This window comes from Micrasema longulum, unplaced genomic scaffold, assembly GCF_059751315.1.
Source record: "Micrasema longulum isolate JH-2025_06_02 unplaced genomic scaffold, ASM5975131v1 h1tg001842l, whole genome shotgun sequence".
Classification (NCBI taxonomy): Eukaryota; Metazoa; Arthropoda; class Insecta; order Trichoptera; family Brachycentridae; genus Micrasema; species Micrasema longulum.
Genome location: NW_028279016.1, coordinates 702,091 through 719,765, shown reverse-complemented (window position 1 = coordinate 719,765; position 17,675 = coordinate 702,091). Strand labels below are relative to the sequence as shown.

General features: G+C 30.9%; 1 protein-coding gene across 1 annotated transcript in view; it reads right to left on the bottom strand.

Annotated features, from left to right (window-relative positions):
- LOC148273767 (venom dipeptidyl peptidase 4) overlaps nucleotides 1–14,109 on the bottom strand; it is an 84,331-nt gene extending 70,222 nt beyond the window's left edge. The window contains exon 1 of the mRNA XM_088238223.1: nucleotides 13,986–14,109. Coding sequence (XP_088094349.1) covers nucleotides 13,986–14,006 — 21 coding nt within the window. The 5' untranslated portion in view covers nucleotides 14,007–14,109. The remainder of the gene's footprint in view (nucleotides 1–13,985) is intronic.
- Between the last annotated feature and the right edge of the window lie 3,566 nt (nucleotides 14,110–17,675).

Genomic DNA, 17,675 nt, shown 5'->3' with positions numbered 1-17,675 from the left:
TTACATGGCCTGCATTTATGGGTCAGCAAAGAACTATATAACCATATTTACTAATCGCCTTTTATGCATCATTGATTGGCCTTCAAAAGTAATGAAAATTGCAAGAATATTCATACAATAAATTACTGCCGTATCAAAACAATCCAATACAAATGAACTTTAATTACCATGGAAAAAACCGTCAAAATTATGTTAAAGGGTTTATAAGTGAAAATGTGATCATCATGTATTCGAACCTTGTGATACATAGGGCACTGCAATGGTACATCAAATGAAGTGTATATTGATCACATGTTACATAAAGGCAAGATACCTAATCAGTTTTTTGCTTCGGGTACCAGTCCAGGGACAATGAAATATTGCTGTGTACACCCACCTTTTTTATCATTTTATTTTTATTTATTATTATTGTTTATTATATACGTCCAGAGGGCTTTTACACGACAGGTGCAAAGTTAAAATTCATGCGTTTCATATTATCACAAGCCAATATGTAGGTAGTTATTTAATAAATAGCTATATTTTTTTATTATCAAATTACATTACGCATTGTAGATAAACGTGAATAATGATAAAATACTACTTAAAAGTCGGTAGGTACGAAATTAAATGTGTTCGAAGAATTTGAATTGTTTACAACTTTCAAATAATGTAAGTTATTTAAATATCATACTTATAAAATTATACAATAATGTAAAGTTGCCTTAACCGTCTGACTCGGGTAAAAAATATAAAAACAATATATGGCAACCGAAAGAGAAAACAATTTGAGATGGGAATATGGAAGTCTAGACATTTACAGGGCTTATGACCTGTCATTGACTGGTTTAAGTGGCCACTTTACCCACTGTGTAACATTCACCATTCTGCCTATGGCTCAGCCGGGTGAATCTCACCCACATGATAAAGGTTTCAGCTCTTCTACTTCACAAAAGTCAACATATGGAAGAGTTCAGGAAATGTGAATGTTTAAATCTAGGCAGAATAGTTAATGTTACACAGGGTGTAAAGTGGCCACTAAAACTAGCCAATGAAAGGTCATAAGTCCTGTAAATGCCTAGACTTTCATAATCCCTTCTCAAAATGTTTTCTCTCTCAGTTGCAACAAATTTAGATATAAATAAATCTCTAGGGAGGCAATCCAGCCTGTCTGCAAACATTTGGACTTACTCAAAACATTATTGGTTATAAAAAGAATTATCAAAAACAAACATTGTTAGAGCAATATTTTTAGAAAAGGTGGTTACGTTATTATTATTTATATACGTGGTATAAGGGCGGGCATATTGCTTTAAGGTGATTTTGTATTACCTACCCTAAACTGTTTAGATTGAGAAAAAAAATAGTAGGTATATGGCCATATTCTAGGCATTAATATACCCGTATTAACACTTTTTTCTTGGAAACAAAAATTGACTAAAAATATATTTATTTATTTTTATTTTATTTTATTTATTAACATTTATATATATACATTTACATATATTATTATGTGTGAAATCAACAAGTCAATATATATCGCTCGTGAATACCCTTTACATGAAAACATATGATTACACTATTTGCATAATAATTATTTCTACTAACTTAACTGCAAGCGAAAAATTATTTTTATTAAGAAAAATATTTAGAAAAAATTATATGAAAATCGATGAGGTTTTCTGGCATATAAAAAAAGATACTTTATTTGACCTTTGAGCAACTTTCTCGAATGTGACACAACGTAAATCACGTAAAATAATGAAATTGATAAAAATGTTGAGCTAGAAACATAAATCCCAAAAATAATTTTATATTATGCTCAAGGATTATAGATAAAACCATATATTTGTACCATGCCGATCATTCTGAAAATGATATCATTAAATGCATTTAATTAGGTAGGTAACATTAATGGATAAATTAAATAAACTTTTCAAATCAAGATATCATTGTTACTTAATTTCTGGGATTATGTTGTATTTTTGTATTTAAGGTCATTATTTGCCATTTAAGCTGGCACAGCCGCCATTATTACATAAACATGATAAGTTTAACATAATGTAGGTTTTTTTAATTATACGAAAGGCAATTTAAAATATGCACGAATTACAATAATACCCTTTTCTTAGTATTAATAACACCTGTTTAAGCATGACAAATTTAAGTTATTTGTTTCTATGGCGATGTAAAGAACTCATATTTTAATGGGTTTTGGTTAATGCAACAAAGATATTCAATTATAAAACAGTGCATAAGGTAAGATTATTTGCTTCTAACTCCACTAACATGTTACTGAAAATCATATTGATTTCACGTATTTGTATTTTTCTGAAGTTTAATCATCAGTGTTGCCATATATGAAGCAAAGTGTAGTCGCATGCAAAAAATAAAAATCCCCAAACAAATCACTATGTAAGGGGGTAGAGAAGATTCAGAATACCACCTCTGTATTCGAAGAAAAGTGTAATGCTCTGAAAATATTAGAATTCGTATATTAGCATGTAAGTCTATGATGAACTTTTCGTTTTCATATCATGTTTTATGATTGACTTTTAATTTATTTCTTTAAAACCTTTAAACGTTGATTGAAAAAAAAAACTTGTTATCTTTATATGTTTTATAAATAAATTAAAACCGACTTAGGGCGCCTCAAGGGGATGCACATAGGTAAATAAAAAGTAACTATTTATAAAATATTTATTGATCGCGATTTTATGATGCGGGTTAGTGTTATGAAAACTGTGGGTGAAAATATTCACTCATAATCCACCATAGACACAAATTATTATCAACAAGAATCCCGTTATTTTATTAAAAATATGTAGAACTATCGTTATAATTCAACCTTGGTCGATATTAATGTGTATTGTGTGCGGGCGGATAACTTATACTACAGTTATGAGTGTGAAATATAACCAGAACCCTGTGTGACTGCTATTCTAAAGTAAAAATGCTGAAAAGAGGAATCTAGTGGGAATAATTCCGCCTCGTAGTGTAAAGATTAGCGCGTTCTCCTACCATGCTTGAGGTCCTGTTTTCAATTCCTGGTAGGGTGGACATGAAATATTAATTTTAATGGTGGTGCCGCACTGCAATATTTCATTGTTTCTGGACTGATACCAAAAGCGTAAGACTTCTCGTATGGGCACTTGCAACACTGGACACCTCAAACTCCAGGTGCCAGGCCTGCCAACACAGAGACGCAACACGGCGCTAACGACTGGAAACCTCAGACAGACACAGCTTCCGGTTGCCTTCAAAACGACATTGCTACTCACTTATATTATTAAACACAGATTACATATTACAGATTATCGAGATGTGCTAAATTTAATGTTCCGATCCCCTATACACGCTGGGTGTGGTAAGGGAAACGATTAGATGAAAATATATTAAATACAACATTACAAATTATACTATTAACGAGTGGAGGCGTATAAAAAAAAAAAAAAAATAATAATAATATAAAAAAATTATACTATTCGCAACGTAGTCATGTCAACTTATCAAACTTTTGACACGGCATTCCGCGATTTCCGTTTTTAGAATTTTCACCTGAGAATAGCTATCGAGTCGAAAACACTCACTAAAACCAAAATATCGTGACAATTGTTTCGCCTTGTTAGGGCATTTTCAAACGGTCAATATAATTTATCGTATAGTGAAATGCATCGAAAACAAAATATTGTGAATCACCTGTACTGCGTTATATTTATTTGTTTTATTAAAAATACGACATAAGCTAATTGCAACAGTTATATGAAGAAACATATGTATAAGAAACTGAACGAAAATAACATTAAACTATGTAGCAAAGTCAAACAAGGGCAATAAAATAATGATATGCAATATATTCATAAACAAGATCAACATATTAGGCTTCGAGCTAACTCATACCAATTCATCTTTATCAAAAGCCAGAAGATCTATCACAAAGAATTCCAAGTTGTGAGACGAATTGACTAATCTGCACATTCAAATAATATAATCACTAGATCCTCAGCACATAGATAACTTAAACAAATACAAACTAAAACCACTTTCGGACAAAGAGATTTTAAGTATTATTCAATTAAAATCTACAACCTACTTCCACTATCTATGAAAACAATTAGAAACGAGAAAATGTTCAAAAAGGCTATCAAAAAATGGATAGTGGAACTAGGTAGAAGTAAAATGGAACGTCTCATTCGCCCATACCAATATTGAATCAACTGCTCCACAAATGTATAGCTTATGTTAGGTTTTTGCTATGTTCATTGTGTGTTTTGTAATATAAATAATATAGATGTACATAAATATCTTGTTTTTAAAACTGTCTTAATATGTGAAAGCGCTTATTGGTCAAAATAAATAAGTGGAAGTGTACCAAGTATTTTTAAAATTAATAACTTATATGAAAATATAAGTAATTACATCATTACAATGGAATTCCATCAAGAAATGTCAATAAATAATTTAAATGAAAAAAATTGTCTTCTTTGTTTATTCTCAAATGTAATTTTTAAAAAGTATATTGTTAAGTGTCCTCAGCACGGGAAACCCCAGTGAGGTCACATTATTTTTATTATTAGTTATAGTTTGTGAGCAAAAAATATGAATAAATAAATAAATTCTGGACATTGGGGCATAAAAACAAAAGTTGCTCTTGGAAGATTTGATGGACTTGATTCTGATGACACGATTGGGACCTTGAAAATAAATTGATTGAAACAGAGATGGGACATCACTTATAGCATTAAGTATTTTGAAAATGCATGTCAGGTCCATCTCCAATCTACGTTTCTCCAATGAAGACAGATGCTCTTTTTCAAAATAGGAATAATTGTATGCATAATATTCCTAAAATTAATTTTAAAAGTCAAATGATCATAAATTTAGGACGTTAGATAACTTAATATGTAATTATAATTCCAGTTTCGTTTAAATATCTGTTGTAATCTAGACTCAATGTTATATTGTGGTTTACAACCAGGCCTAATCCACCTCATTTCATCATTTTTAATCTATTAACACAAGATATTATGCGTCGAACTTAAGACGACGGATACTGGATTAAAAAAATGTTCGTATCGCAGAGTCAAAAAGATTCTGTTAGATTACGGATTAAGATGTAAAGTTAAAGATTAATAATGCCTTAATAATATTATTATAAATAGTGATTGTAATAACCCGCTAAGTCTTTCGTAATCCATCTTGATGTCGATCGAATTAAATACTATAAATGATAAATGTATTCGTCTTTTTCATATCTAAAACGTGATATGTTTTTCCAAAGTCGCCACAAACGCAAATTGTACGACCGACAGTCATAATCCTTACTTCTATTAACAGCGAAAACGAGCCAAACATTTTTTTTTAACCCACGATAAATAAGGTATTTTATAAAATATATTAAGAAATTTTAAAAAATGATACAACTGCAGTTTTTTTAATAAAATTCGAAATTATACACTATTTAAAACACATTTGTTCACAAAATATTGTATATTTTTGACTTCCAAAATGCCTTCCTATCTTATCATTACGCTATTATAAGATATCAGTATAAATATTTAGCAAATTGATTGAATAATACGTAAAAAAAAAAATGTTAATTATATGCGTTTATCAATCGAGCAGAAATGACAGCCAAATAAAAATACCTTAAAATAAAATAAGTTTCATGGCCCAATTTTCCTAAATTTCGAATAATTATAACTTTTTTAAAAATACGTCAAAAAATTATTGACGACGCTATGTTAGATGGTTCAACTGTCAAATGTTTGGCAAGATTAAGGTGATTCTAAACTGAAATATGAAACTAATTATAAGATAAGTTATTTTTTGTTTTGTACGCCATTTTGTGAAAAGAACCTAAATTAAATTGTTATGGTATTTGTTACAATTAATATAGTGTAAAGTTTTCGCAAACCAAGTTTTGTAACATTTCTATTGAAAATAAACGTAAAAATTGCATTTTTCAATAAAAAATTATAAAAGCACCATCTATGAATAATTAGTCTCTTATTTTCGTTTAGAATCACCTTAAGGCTGAAATGGTAATTAAGCCTAGCTAACCGGTCACTCTGCACAAAAAAAGCAATAGGTGGGAATAAAATATTGAAACTATGATTAACAAGTCACTAAAACTCTTGGGTTTTGTTAGCAGGACATCAAGTGACTTTACTAATATGTTCACGGTTAAAACACTATATTACTCACTTGTTCGTTCTCTTTTAGAATATGCATCCGTGATCTGGTCTCCCTTCTATGTAGGCCGGATAAATCATATCGAATCGGTGCAACATCGTTTGCTAAGAAAAGTATCATGGATGATTGGCCTCGAGAGGGGAGACTACACTTACGAAGAAATGGAGTCGATGTTAAAAATCTCAAGTCTACAAAAACGTAGAAATAACATTGACTCCATATTTATGTTTAATTTACTGAATGGCTTAATTGATGTACCATCGTTACTGGAACAGGTGGTTTTCAATGTTCCGATCCGCCGGTTGCGAAATAATAATGTGCTGTTCCTTGATCAACACAGCACAAACTATGGCTTGCATGCACCTATGTCCCGATTGTGTCGTATTGTAAACTCGAGACAATATCTGAACTTTTTTGGTGTAAGTCTTTATAGATTTAAAAAAATCATTAAGATAGACCGGATCTTGTCTTGAGGTAGTAATTTTTTTTTTGTCCTAGCTTTAATTTTATTTAGTTGTATCTTATTTTATTAGTACCTGTATTTATTATAAGAAATTATATTTACTATCGTTAGAATGGACTGCATAAGTCCGTCAACTAAATAAATATATAAATAACATTTTACTATTAAAACTGTTATTACAAAACAAATTAAATACAGACTTATAAATTCCCCCACTGATGGCATTCGAGAACAAGGTTTTATTAATATGTTTATTTTTTGGGTGATATTGTGTGCAGTAGCAATGCAATGGTAGCCGAAACGTCGGAACAAATCCAACACACACGGAATCACCCAAAAAAGAAACATATTGATAACAGTGACCGTGAAAACCTTCGCACCTATTTAAGGTTTTATAAGGCGTCTTTACGAAAAACAATCAAATTCAGAAATGAGTTTATGAACTTCATGCATTCATCACTCGCTGTCCTGAAGAAGGGCATAATGTACATCGATTCATAAGATGAATGTGCATTTTCCGGTACAAAGTCATACATTTATTCATTTTGCTACCGTGATTCACGAATAAATTGTGTATTCATTAATGGAAATTGTCTTCATTCTGCTGTTCATATTTTATACATTTCTTCACTTGTCGATTTGTATCTGACAGGAAAATCTACTCCACAAAAGTTCTTATGAACGAAAAAGGGGTAAGCGTGAACTGTTTTCCAAACTATTTCAATAAATGTCGGTAAATATTTATAAATTAACCACTTACCGATTTTTCGTTTCGATTTGCATGTCAGTGCAATTAGTCTCATTGCCAGAACTCTTTGTCTCGAAACCGGTAGACATAGAAAAATCGGTAAGTGGTTATTACTAGTAGAATTCAAAAACCATATCGACCCCATTACTTCTAAAAGTATGAAACATTTGGGTTTTTATTCTTAGAACCATAAAATATTTTGAATTAGTTAAAATAATGAAACTCTTGCATATATATATCCTTGGTTAGAAGCCAATTAGAGACGAACTCTACTATTTGGTCCCCTTTTTACAAAATTCACGTAAATAATGCTGAATGAGTCCAATGAACATTTTTATGGTTCATTTAATTTAAACTGCATATTCCTATAGAACAAATTAACTACTTTTTGTTAATTTTTTGAATTTACCTACTCTAGGGGATCGCAGGACAATAACTGACCTAATCTTTTTATACAAAAAAATTCATTCTAAAATCGATTTTTCGAACTCCTGGATTTAATCAATATTAATATACCAACACGCAGAACTTATTATTGTCACCCTTCTCAAACCAACTATCTTTGCCATTCGTATGGTAACGATTAACGAATTATTTGCAAAAGCTACTTATGCTAATGATCTGGTGTAATTCATTATACATTTTTTGTATGTTGACATTCATTCCTGTATATATATATATTTATTCTTGTTATTTTTCTTTTTCTTTTAATTCCATGTTTTCATTTTGTTTTTTAGTTTTTCAATTTTTGTCATCTAACTAACTCATTATATTGTTATATTGTAAAAGACACTTGTGCCGTATAGTAAATAAATAAAATAAATAACTTTTTTTTTTAATATTTGACCACAAAATTAAGCCTTCGAATATTTCTCATCATTGCCTTTTCCCTTTCCACGCCCAGTGGATCATAAATCACCGTATTTGTAATCCAAATGCAGCTTATTTTTATACGCTACGTTACACGCTACATCTAGGAACAATGAAATATTGCTATTAAAACAACTTTTAAAATCGGTATTTTACGTTCACCCTGCCAGAAATCGAACCCAGGAATTCAAGGATGGTTGGCCAACGCGCCAACCGCTACACAATGAGACGGGCTTTTCTCCAAGTGATTTTCTTATTCAGAATTTCTCCTAAAAGCAGCCATCGAGCTTAAAACACTCGACCAGGGTTCAAGTTCTATTTCACATACAGAACTGTTTTTTTCATCCGCTTGACACAGAAAAAAACTTTGAGCATAAAAAATACAAAATTATTACCTTTATTCATCACCGAGACAATAAAAAATAATTTAAACGAATAAACTTATCAATCGAAACTTACTACAACTGACAAATAAATTAAATTATTATATTGTTTTTTTTTAAAGTATTTTTGATAATCTCACCTCGATAGATTAAAAAAAAAGTGTGTACCTATTTGATAACATATTTTCTTTGAACTTCTCATCCCACCTTAATTTATTTGTCTCGAAACATTTATGCATACAAAAAAATGTACCTCATACTTTTGGATTTTCTAAAGTTTAATAATGCTTGCATAATTTAAATATTAAAGTAACGTTCAATGTTAAAAAATTTGGCATTTCAAAAAATGTATTTCGTCTGTACTACATTTAGGAAGTAGGAATATAAATATTTTTAAAAACCTAATGAATATAAAACAAACAAACACACCATCACGCCGTTTCCCCGTAAGTAAATGACAGAGAGGGTAGAACGCCATATCACTCTGTCTTTTCACACAGCTCTCGCTTCCTCTACATTCAAACATCCTTTCATGCACGCGTCGATTATTCCGACTTTTGAAATTTCCATCTTCAAATGTTTGTTGTAATTGGCCATGCCATGTCTTTCTCGGTCTTCCTCTGTTACTGCATCAATCAATATTCACATCGTAAATATTTTTAGCCCTGTAAATGCCCAGACTTCCATACTCCCTTTTCTAAGGTATTCTCTATCCCTGTTGTTATTTGTTTATTTTTGTTTACATTGTTAATATATCAATAACTAACCGTTTTTTAATCAGGTTGTGGTCCCGTGGCTAGAGTTACAGAATCACGGATCAGAGGCGCGGGGTAACCCCACTCTACCACATCTTGATTTCCATTTTATTGTAATAGTGAGTTATTTACAACACGTTGAAAATGGCCAACAAAATTGAAATATTTGGGTAAATTAAGGAGTTATTATTTAGTTCATTTTGCCTTTAGGCAATATGCCCGCCCTTATGCATATGCATGTAAACTGTATATGTATATAAACGGTTTTAATAAATAAATTAATAATTATATTAATAATTATTATTTTATTCCTTAGTTTTTCTTCATTGCTTTATACTTTGCACTGGTTATGTAGCTGGTTGGATATTGTACAACCCGCCCTATCAAGCTGGAATAAATATTATTACGATCACTAAAATATAAAATATCCCTTTTCAATAAAATGGCAACAGAAAAGTGCTTAAAATCGGCAATTTTTTTGTTATTTTGTCAACAGAATCAATATTTTAAAATAACATTTTTACAATGTAGATACCATTATGAATTCATTTGAGTGACTGTAGATTTATGAGCTATGCAAGACATCGAAAACATATTAATGGGACATACCGATAATATTTGTTATTTTTGAAAGAAGGCGTTTATAAAAAAATATTATGTCTACAAAATGATGAACTTTATTTAGATACAAACCAGCCATTTAAACTTAAAAACTACCCCCCTTAAACCTTAAATTAAAGCATAATTAAATTGACTGGTCATAACCTGTTAATGCCCAGACTTACATATTCTCTTCTCTTAAACGTTCTCCATCTCCGTTGTAATTTTTTAATGCATTTACATATTTTAAGCAAGATAAAAAATATATTCTTGCATTAAATTTTATCTGCAATACTTTTGGATTTTTTTAGAAGTCACTCGGTAAAAACACCAAAAAATACTTTGCCAAAAAGGTTTCCATAAAAAAAAGTAAGTATTCGCCTATCACGAGCACTAAAGCGAAAACATCAAGGTATTTTATCATCTTTTCGACAGCATTTTCTCTATTTGCGAATAATATTTCTGTCCATCTCCAGAATCGGATCATTTTACATTATATATCATCTATATTTAGAATGTTAAGACGTGCCTTCGATAGTAGCCATAACACATTAACAAATGTAATTTTTAGAAAAATAAACTATTAACCTTTTATAGCCCTTCCATTTGCCTCGTGGTGCGCGAGTTATTTATAAACCTTCTTGCAAAAGTGCGATCGGTCTTGTACTTTAGATTGGCATTCCAGGGCAACATGGCACATTATTATGTTGACCCAGTGGGGAATCAAACTCGTGAATAAATAAACACGTAGATACATAAATAAGTAATTGCATCTGCATGTTAAATGAATTAACAACTGAACATTACAGAGTACTGCTAATTAATGCGCAAGTAACGAAAACTCAATTTGGATTACGTAATGTTCAAATTGAATCTACAGGTTCTTCAAAATATACCAATACGCACAATCTATTTTAATGATTGTATAAATATGAAATAATTGCGATTCAATGAATCGTGAAATTACACGTTAAATAATCCTAAACGTATTTCGAAAGTATGTATTTTACTTCTAAAACATAATGATTTCAATTTATTTATTTTATGTACGTTTATGTCCATTACAAGAATATTTCAAGGCGTACATAACACGAAAAAATTAATACAAAAATTTAAATATACAAAGATAGTAAAATAAAAATACCCAGCAATTGTTGAAAAAGAATCCTATCCTCTCTGAACTTTTTTTCACTAACATGAAAGATGTCGATATCCGAAGAGATACGGTTGGGTAAAAACATTGCTCTTCCTACTGGCATTACCATCGGCAGGTTGGTTCTGCAAGCAGGAAGGTCAAACAGCCTAAGCTGCCTATGTCTAAGGTAGTCATTAGGAACATAAAGAAAAATACCCTCCACTACACTTATGTTTTTTATTTATTTATTCGGTAGCAAGCCCGAGAAATAATACTTTTTAGAAAATTGACTAATGAAACCAGCTGAGCGTAGTTAGGACTAAAAAAGTCATTTGAAATATTGGATAAAACATTGAACTCAGATTTTTTGACCGTCTTCAAGTGAAGACATTCTCCAAATTTTTGTTTTCTAAATAACTCGTTGTACACATCAGACTAAATAGGCTGAGATAGGCCGGACATGTGCGGAGAATGCCATTATCGTGGCTACCAAAAAGAGTCTTAGATGGGCAACGCTGGTTGCCTGCGGAGGCGGAAAAATGTCGGTAGACCGAGGCTGCGATGGGAAGATGACATTAAAAAAATGCATCCCAACTACAGATTCTAACTCTGCCGTCCTTACGAAGAGTGCAATGTTTGGCATTTTTGACGAAATTTTGCTTAGTACAGATTGGAAATCACGAAAAAAAGATTTTTATTTCAGTCTTACAAGCGTATCAATATTTCTTCAGAAACCATGTGACCCAGGTAGCAAAACTGTAACAAGATTTTCAGTTGAAGTCTAATAAATATAAGTATAATTTATCTTTTTAATTAAAATATCAATCTTAATATGAACACTAAAATAATCTCTCAGTTTTATCTATTCTTTTGAAATAAGGCATATAGTCATGACATGCATAGTATTGAAACCACAACAAAAACAACATTATTTTCTTTTACCGCGTTTTTCTCAGAAACATGTCCAACTGAGATACTGCACTCTTCGTACGCAGGGCAGAACTGGATGGTTGAGGAAGGAGTTAGAGGTGAAATTTGATGGAGGCCAAGGCTCGATATGGGCTGTAGTGCCATTTTAAAAAGAGGAATAACTCATTTCTGCGTATGCTAATCGTCTGACATAACTTCCTTTTAAAAATATGGCATTGAACTAACTGATTATAATAATAAACGCAAATAAAGGGGTAGTAGTAACATATGACGTTATTAAATTAGTTTTAGTCGATAAATTTCTGTTAATCAATAATACATCCGGTATTTCCAACAGGGCTAAGTGTCCAATAGGATTTATCATGCTAAACAATAAACACAATCTTCGTCCTTTTAATTAATATCCTCAACAACCATGTGTTTAACTTCGCTTAGAAATACCCCGAGCATCTTTCTCCATGCAACGCGGCAAATGCAATTCTAACGTGATAGTCCGGGAAATAGCGTTGAATTTTAGGTATTGTTTTTACGCCGATCGATTGTTGTGTTTTTCGATAGATCGAGTATGACTCATGATAGAACCGAGCGTCAACTGACGCACCCGCGGTGAGTCCGGGAGTAAGAGGTAAAAGTAGTAAAAAAAGAAGTCATATTACGCAGGCTGAAACGTTTTTTAAAAGATAGTTGACATCATAATGAGTTGAAAAAAAATCGTTTTTTTTTTTAACTCACTATGATGCCCAATATCTTTTAAAAAACGTTTTAGCCGCCGTACTATCACTTTTTTTTACCACTTTTGCCACTTTTACTCACTCCCAGACCCACCGCTACTCAAGCAGCCGACACGACGGTCGGTTATCTGATAAGTTGTACGAGATCAACAATCGATTTCAAAATAAGCCGGCCTACTATGACTGTTTCATTTGCAACGCTGCCTCCCGGACTATGAAGACGTTAAATCGATTTTATATTTGTTGTAAAACATTTTTAATTTTAATAAAACAATATATAAAACATCAGTAACTACGTAACGATTGATTATTAATTATTAACGAAAAAGAAAATTAAATTAATCCAAACAAAAAAGTTATTTGAATTATTAATTGCTTTATCGGATTGGAAAAAAGCTACAGATAATATATATTTAAAAATTTCATATGCCAGAATAAATTAGAAAAATGAGACACATTATTTTACGATTTATTAAAACCGACATAATGAAATTATTATTTACATATTTTGGTTATAATTATTAATTACATGTTTAAATAGTAAGTAATGCTTAATGTTTCAAATCATAACACGAACGTAATCGTTTAGCAGTGTTTTACAAATAACATATGTTTTACAGAGCGTATTGGTCACAGTACCGTTTCGGAAGTAGGAACTTATTATCAACTAGTTGTAAATAATTATGATTAAAACCTTGCCTGCATTATCTGATACTCGATTTTAAAGAGACAGATCTATCTACTTTCCATTTCATTTCAAACTGTATTTATCTACAGACAACAACCATCAACCGTTTTCACAAATCGCGCGTTATGTTTTACAGATTAAAGTAAAGACGATTATTTTATTGATTATAGATATTTTAAAGAAGAATTATGCTATCACTTTCCATTTTAATGCGTCGTTACAAAAAGTAACATAAAACAATACAAATAACGATATGAAAGCGAAACTGCGGCTTTCTTTGTTTTATGTTCATTGTACAAAATAATTTAACTACCTTACCTCATAACAAAACATAATAATTCAAACATATTTCAGTTAACTTTTTAAAATGAAATTTGTGAGTGATTTATTTTGCGTAATGAATTAAGCATTATCACAAAGTACGTAACAATATTATTCACTTTCGCCGTAGAGACACGATTCAGGATGAAATTATGGCACTATTACACACTATATGGAAACAACATACCACAAATCCTACAGGCGACATTTTGGTTTTTGGAGTTCCCGCCAAATTGTATCGTGGTTCTCGTCAAAATGACAAAAAATGATTTGCGGTCCGTGTCCGCTCGGTTGAACACCTTTTGGTGACTGAGTCGCTCTTGTGACAGGCGCTAAAGAGAAACCTTCTTTGAGAGTGGGGTCTTTGTATTAGCGGCTGTTATCTATTTTTCTTTTCCCGTGATCTTTGAGTTCTGTCACTCGCGGGGCGGGGGACAAGTGTCGCTATTCATTCTCAAGTTGGGTCCCTTTTCTCCTTTGTCCGCGGGATCATCGATTTGTGGAAGGACACTTGTCTTCAAGAGGCTTCGGCTTTCGTGTGTTTTTTCCTCTTAAATTGATCTAAAAAACAAAAAAAAACTCAAACGTCATTTCAATCTACATTTTCTTTGTGTACGACACCTACAACCTAGCGCATTGCTACATACAAAAAATAAAAGCTAAAATTGTAATACACTACGTTTCTAAAAATATATTATTTTTTTTAAACTAACAAATTACAACAGAGATGGAAAATACTCAACAGAAGGAAATATGGAAGTCTGGGAATTAAAAAAAAATAGTTTTAAAAAAATTATGTTTTTTCATATTTTACTTCTACCGGTATTTTTTTATATTATAGATACATATGTATATAGAATGTACAACAGCTCGGTGCATTAAAAAAATCTGTGATTTTATTTTTTTACGAAATGGCAATCTGAGTTTATTTCTTGTTTTGTTCTGTTTTTGATATTCATGTTCACATTTATTAGAATAAAAAAAATTCATTCATATTTAAAGAATATCATTTTATTATTTTGGAACCGAAAAACGTTACATATAAAAATATATTGGGAAAGTACGGTAGTTTTTCAATTGTTTTTATTTGTTCGTAGACTATCAAACTAAGCAAAAAAAATATTTTTATTTTTATGTATCGTATTATCATCACTATCTTTTTTTTTCAATTTTGTATTTTTTTCATTACTCCGCGCGTGACGTAACTAGTTATTTTTGTTAGTAGTCCTAATTGGTGGGTTGACTTCCCGGAACCGTAAATCTATCACAACACTCCATCATTGGTTGATTGAAAAGAACTTGTGGGGCCATTTAAAGTAGTTAATTTTTATTATTTTTTCCAAATATTATATTTTAGAAAAACTTCATCGTACAATTAAATGCTCTAATTTTTATAGTGTTTTTTTTTATATTTCAGTCTCGCAATAATATTAACAAATACAAATAGTAAACATATTTTGTCGGCCTCATGGTGTAGTGGTCAGCGCATTTACCTGCCATTCGAGAGGTCTCGGGTTCAATTCCCGACATGGTTGATGAGAAATATTGATTTGAAACGGTGTTTTAACACTCCAATATTTCTTAGTCCCTAGGCTGGCACCTGAAGCATAAGACTAATCATCTTTCTTTCTTGCAACAAAAATGATCAAGATACACGGCGATTGGTGTACCAATGCAGTGCCCTATGCACCATTAGGTGCGGAAAGGGAATGACTGATTGAATGAATTTTTATCGAGTGTAAAAAATCATTTTTATATTCAATTTTCAGTAGCACTGAATTACGTCACTGGCGTAGTGTCAGTATTTTATCTTAAAATTGTTATCATTGTCTTTTGCCCATAGATAACATGATTTTAAAAATATATTTTTGTAAAATAAATATTGGATTTTTTATGATTTACCCATGTATTTTAATTTTGGCGGCCATTTTCAAAGAGTTGTAAATAACTCGCCATTATAAAAATAAAATGGGAATCATGTTGTGACCTGATCTGATCCGTGAGTCCCCGACACTAGCCTCGGGACCACAACCTGGTGTAAATGATAATCCCATCATGCTTTGAGGCAGCAAAATAATTGCTTTTGCTTGTCTTAATAAATAATTTTATAAATGAAAAGAAATTATGCCAGCATTTATTCACTTGAAAACACTCCTCAGTTGTATTATTTGTCCATAATAACTATTCATGCAAACTTCCTCATCTATTCATCCAAATCAGCGTTAGGCCGAAATCAGTCGGCTGAAAACTAATTAATTTAAATATTTTATGGTCTCCCACTCATTTACGAACGAGAAAACAACAATATATAAATTGAATTAAATTGTCGAAAAGCGATAGCTATTATTTATTTATTTTATTTATTTTATTTATTTTATTTATTTTATTTATTTTATTTATTTTATTTATTTTATTTATTTTATTTATTTTATTTATTTTATTTATTTTATTTATTTTATTTATTTTATTTATTTTATTTATTTTATTTATTTTATTTATTTTATTTATTTTATTTATTTTATTTATTTTATTTATTTTATTTATTTTATTTATTTTATTTATTTTATTTATTTTATTTATTTTATTTATTTTATTTATTTTATTTATTTTATTTATTTTATTTATTTTATTTATTTTATTTATTTTATTTATTTTATTTATTTTATTTATTTTATTTATTTTATTTATTTATTAGGGTTCACAAACAATTAACAATACATTGGTATAATAATCATGGAGAAAATCCAGACAGTCTGCAAGCATTTGGACATACTCAAAATATTGTATAATTTGTTATGTTTATATATTATTCATCAATTATATGTGAACACAACACGCACAAATAAGTTTTAAAAAAGTTTACATATATATTATGTATTTTTTAATTGGCTAGTTTGATTAAATTATATTGATATTAATGCACCATTTTGTATAATTTTAATAAACTGACGAAATAGTCAAATTAAAAGGTTTGTATTGATTGAGAATTTCATTCGTTCGTGCACTTTGTAGCAGCAATACGAACATCTAGCTTCCACGTATTTATAACGATTTTATGCATAATTTATATTTTTACTGATCACTTTACGCTTTAGACTTTACGGCCCACTTTTCCTCAGATCTTTTTTTTCTCAGTGGTGGGGGTCAGTGCTATGCAAGCTCCTGAGGTCACTGCGACCTGTGAAGATCTATTGTGACGGGTCGCCGAGAATAGTTCTCACTCTCTAAGCCCAGGTCTATAAAAAGCCTGGTGAATGTGTGGAAAGCGAGACTTTATATTTTGCTAAATCTCCCCCTCTAAGCCCAGATCCGTAAAATATCGAGCTATTCCTCGGGTCTTGGTAAATTTAATGAAAAAAATATTTGTTTTTTTTATATTGTCACTGGTTATTGTTCGCCTCAAGGTGTAGCGGTCAGCGCGTTTGCCTACCGCGCAAGAGGTCTCAGGTTCGATTCCTGACATGATTGACATGAAATATTGTTTCATAGTCCCTGGACGTACCTGAAGCGTAAAACTAATAATTTTACCTTGGCGTAACAAAAATAATCAAGATATACTGCGATTGGTGTAAAAATGCCTTATGCACCATTAGGATCAGAAAGGGAATGATAGTGATAATGGTTATTCTAGATTTGCTGATTTAAGTACAGTATTCATTGACATATTAATACATAGACATGCCCTGAGCCTTCGAAAATGGTGTCACTTAACTCATGCCCAAACGCTCAGTCATGCCCAACGCGTATTTAGTCTTTCTCCGACCACCAGCTAGGTGTGACGTTCAGAATCGAAACAAAAATACCTACTTGTGTCATTAAATCGTGTAAAAACCTTTCTGACAAATATTGTAAAAAGGATTGTTTAACTTTTCATTGG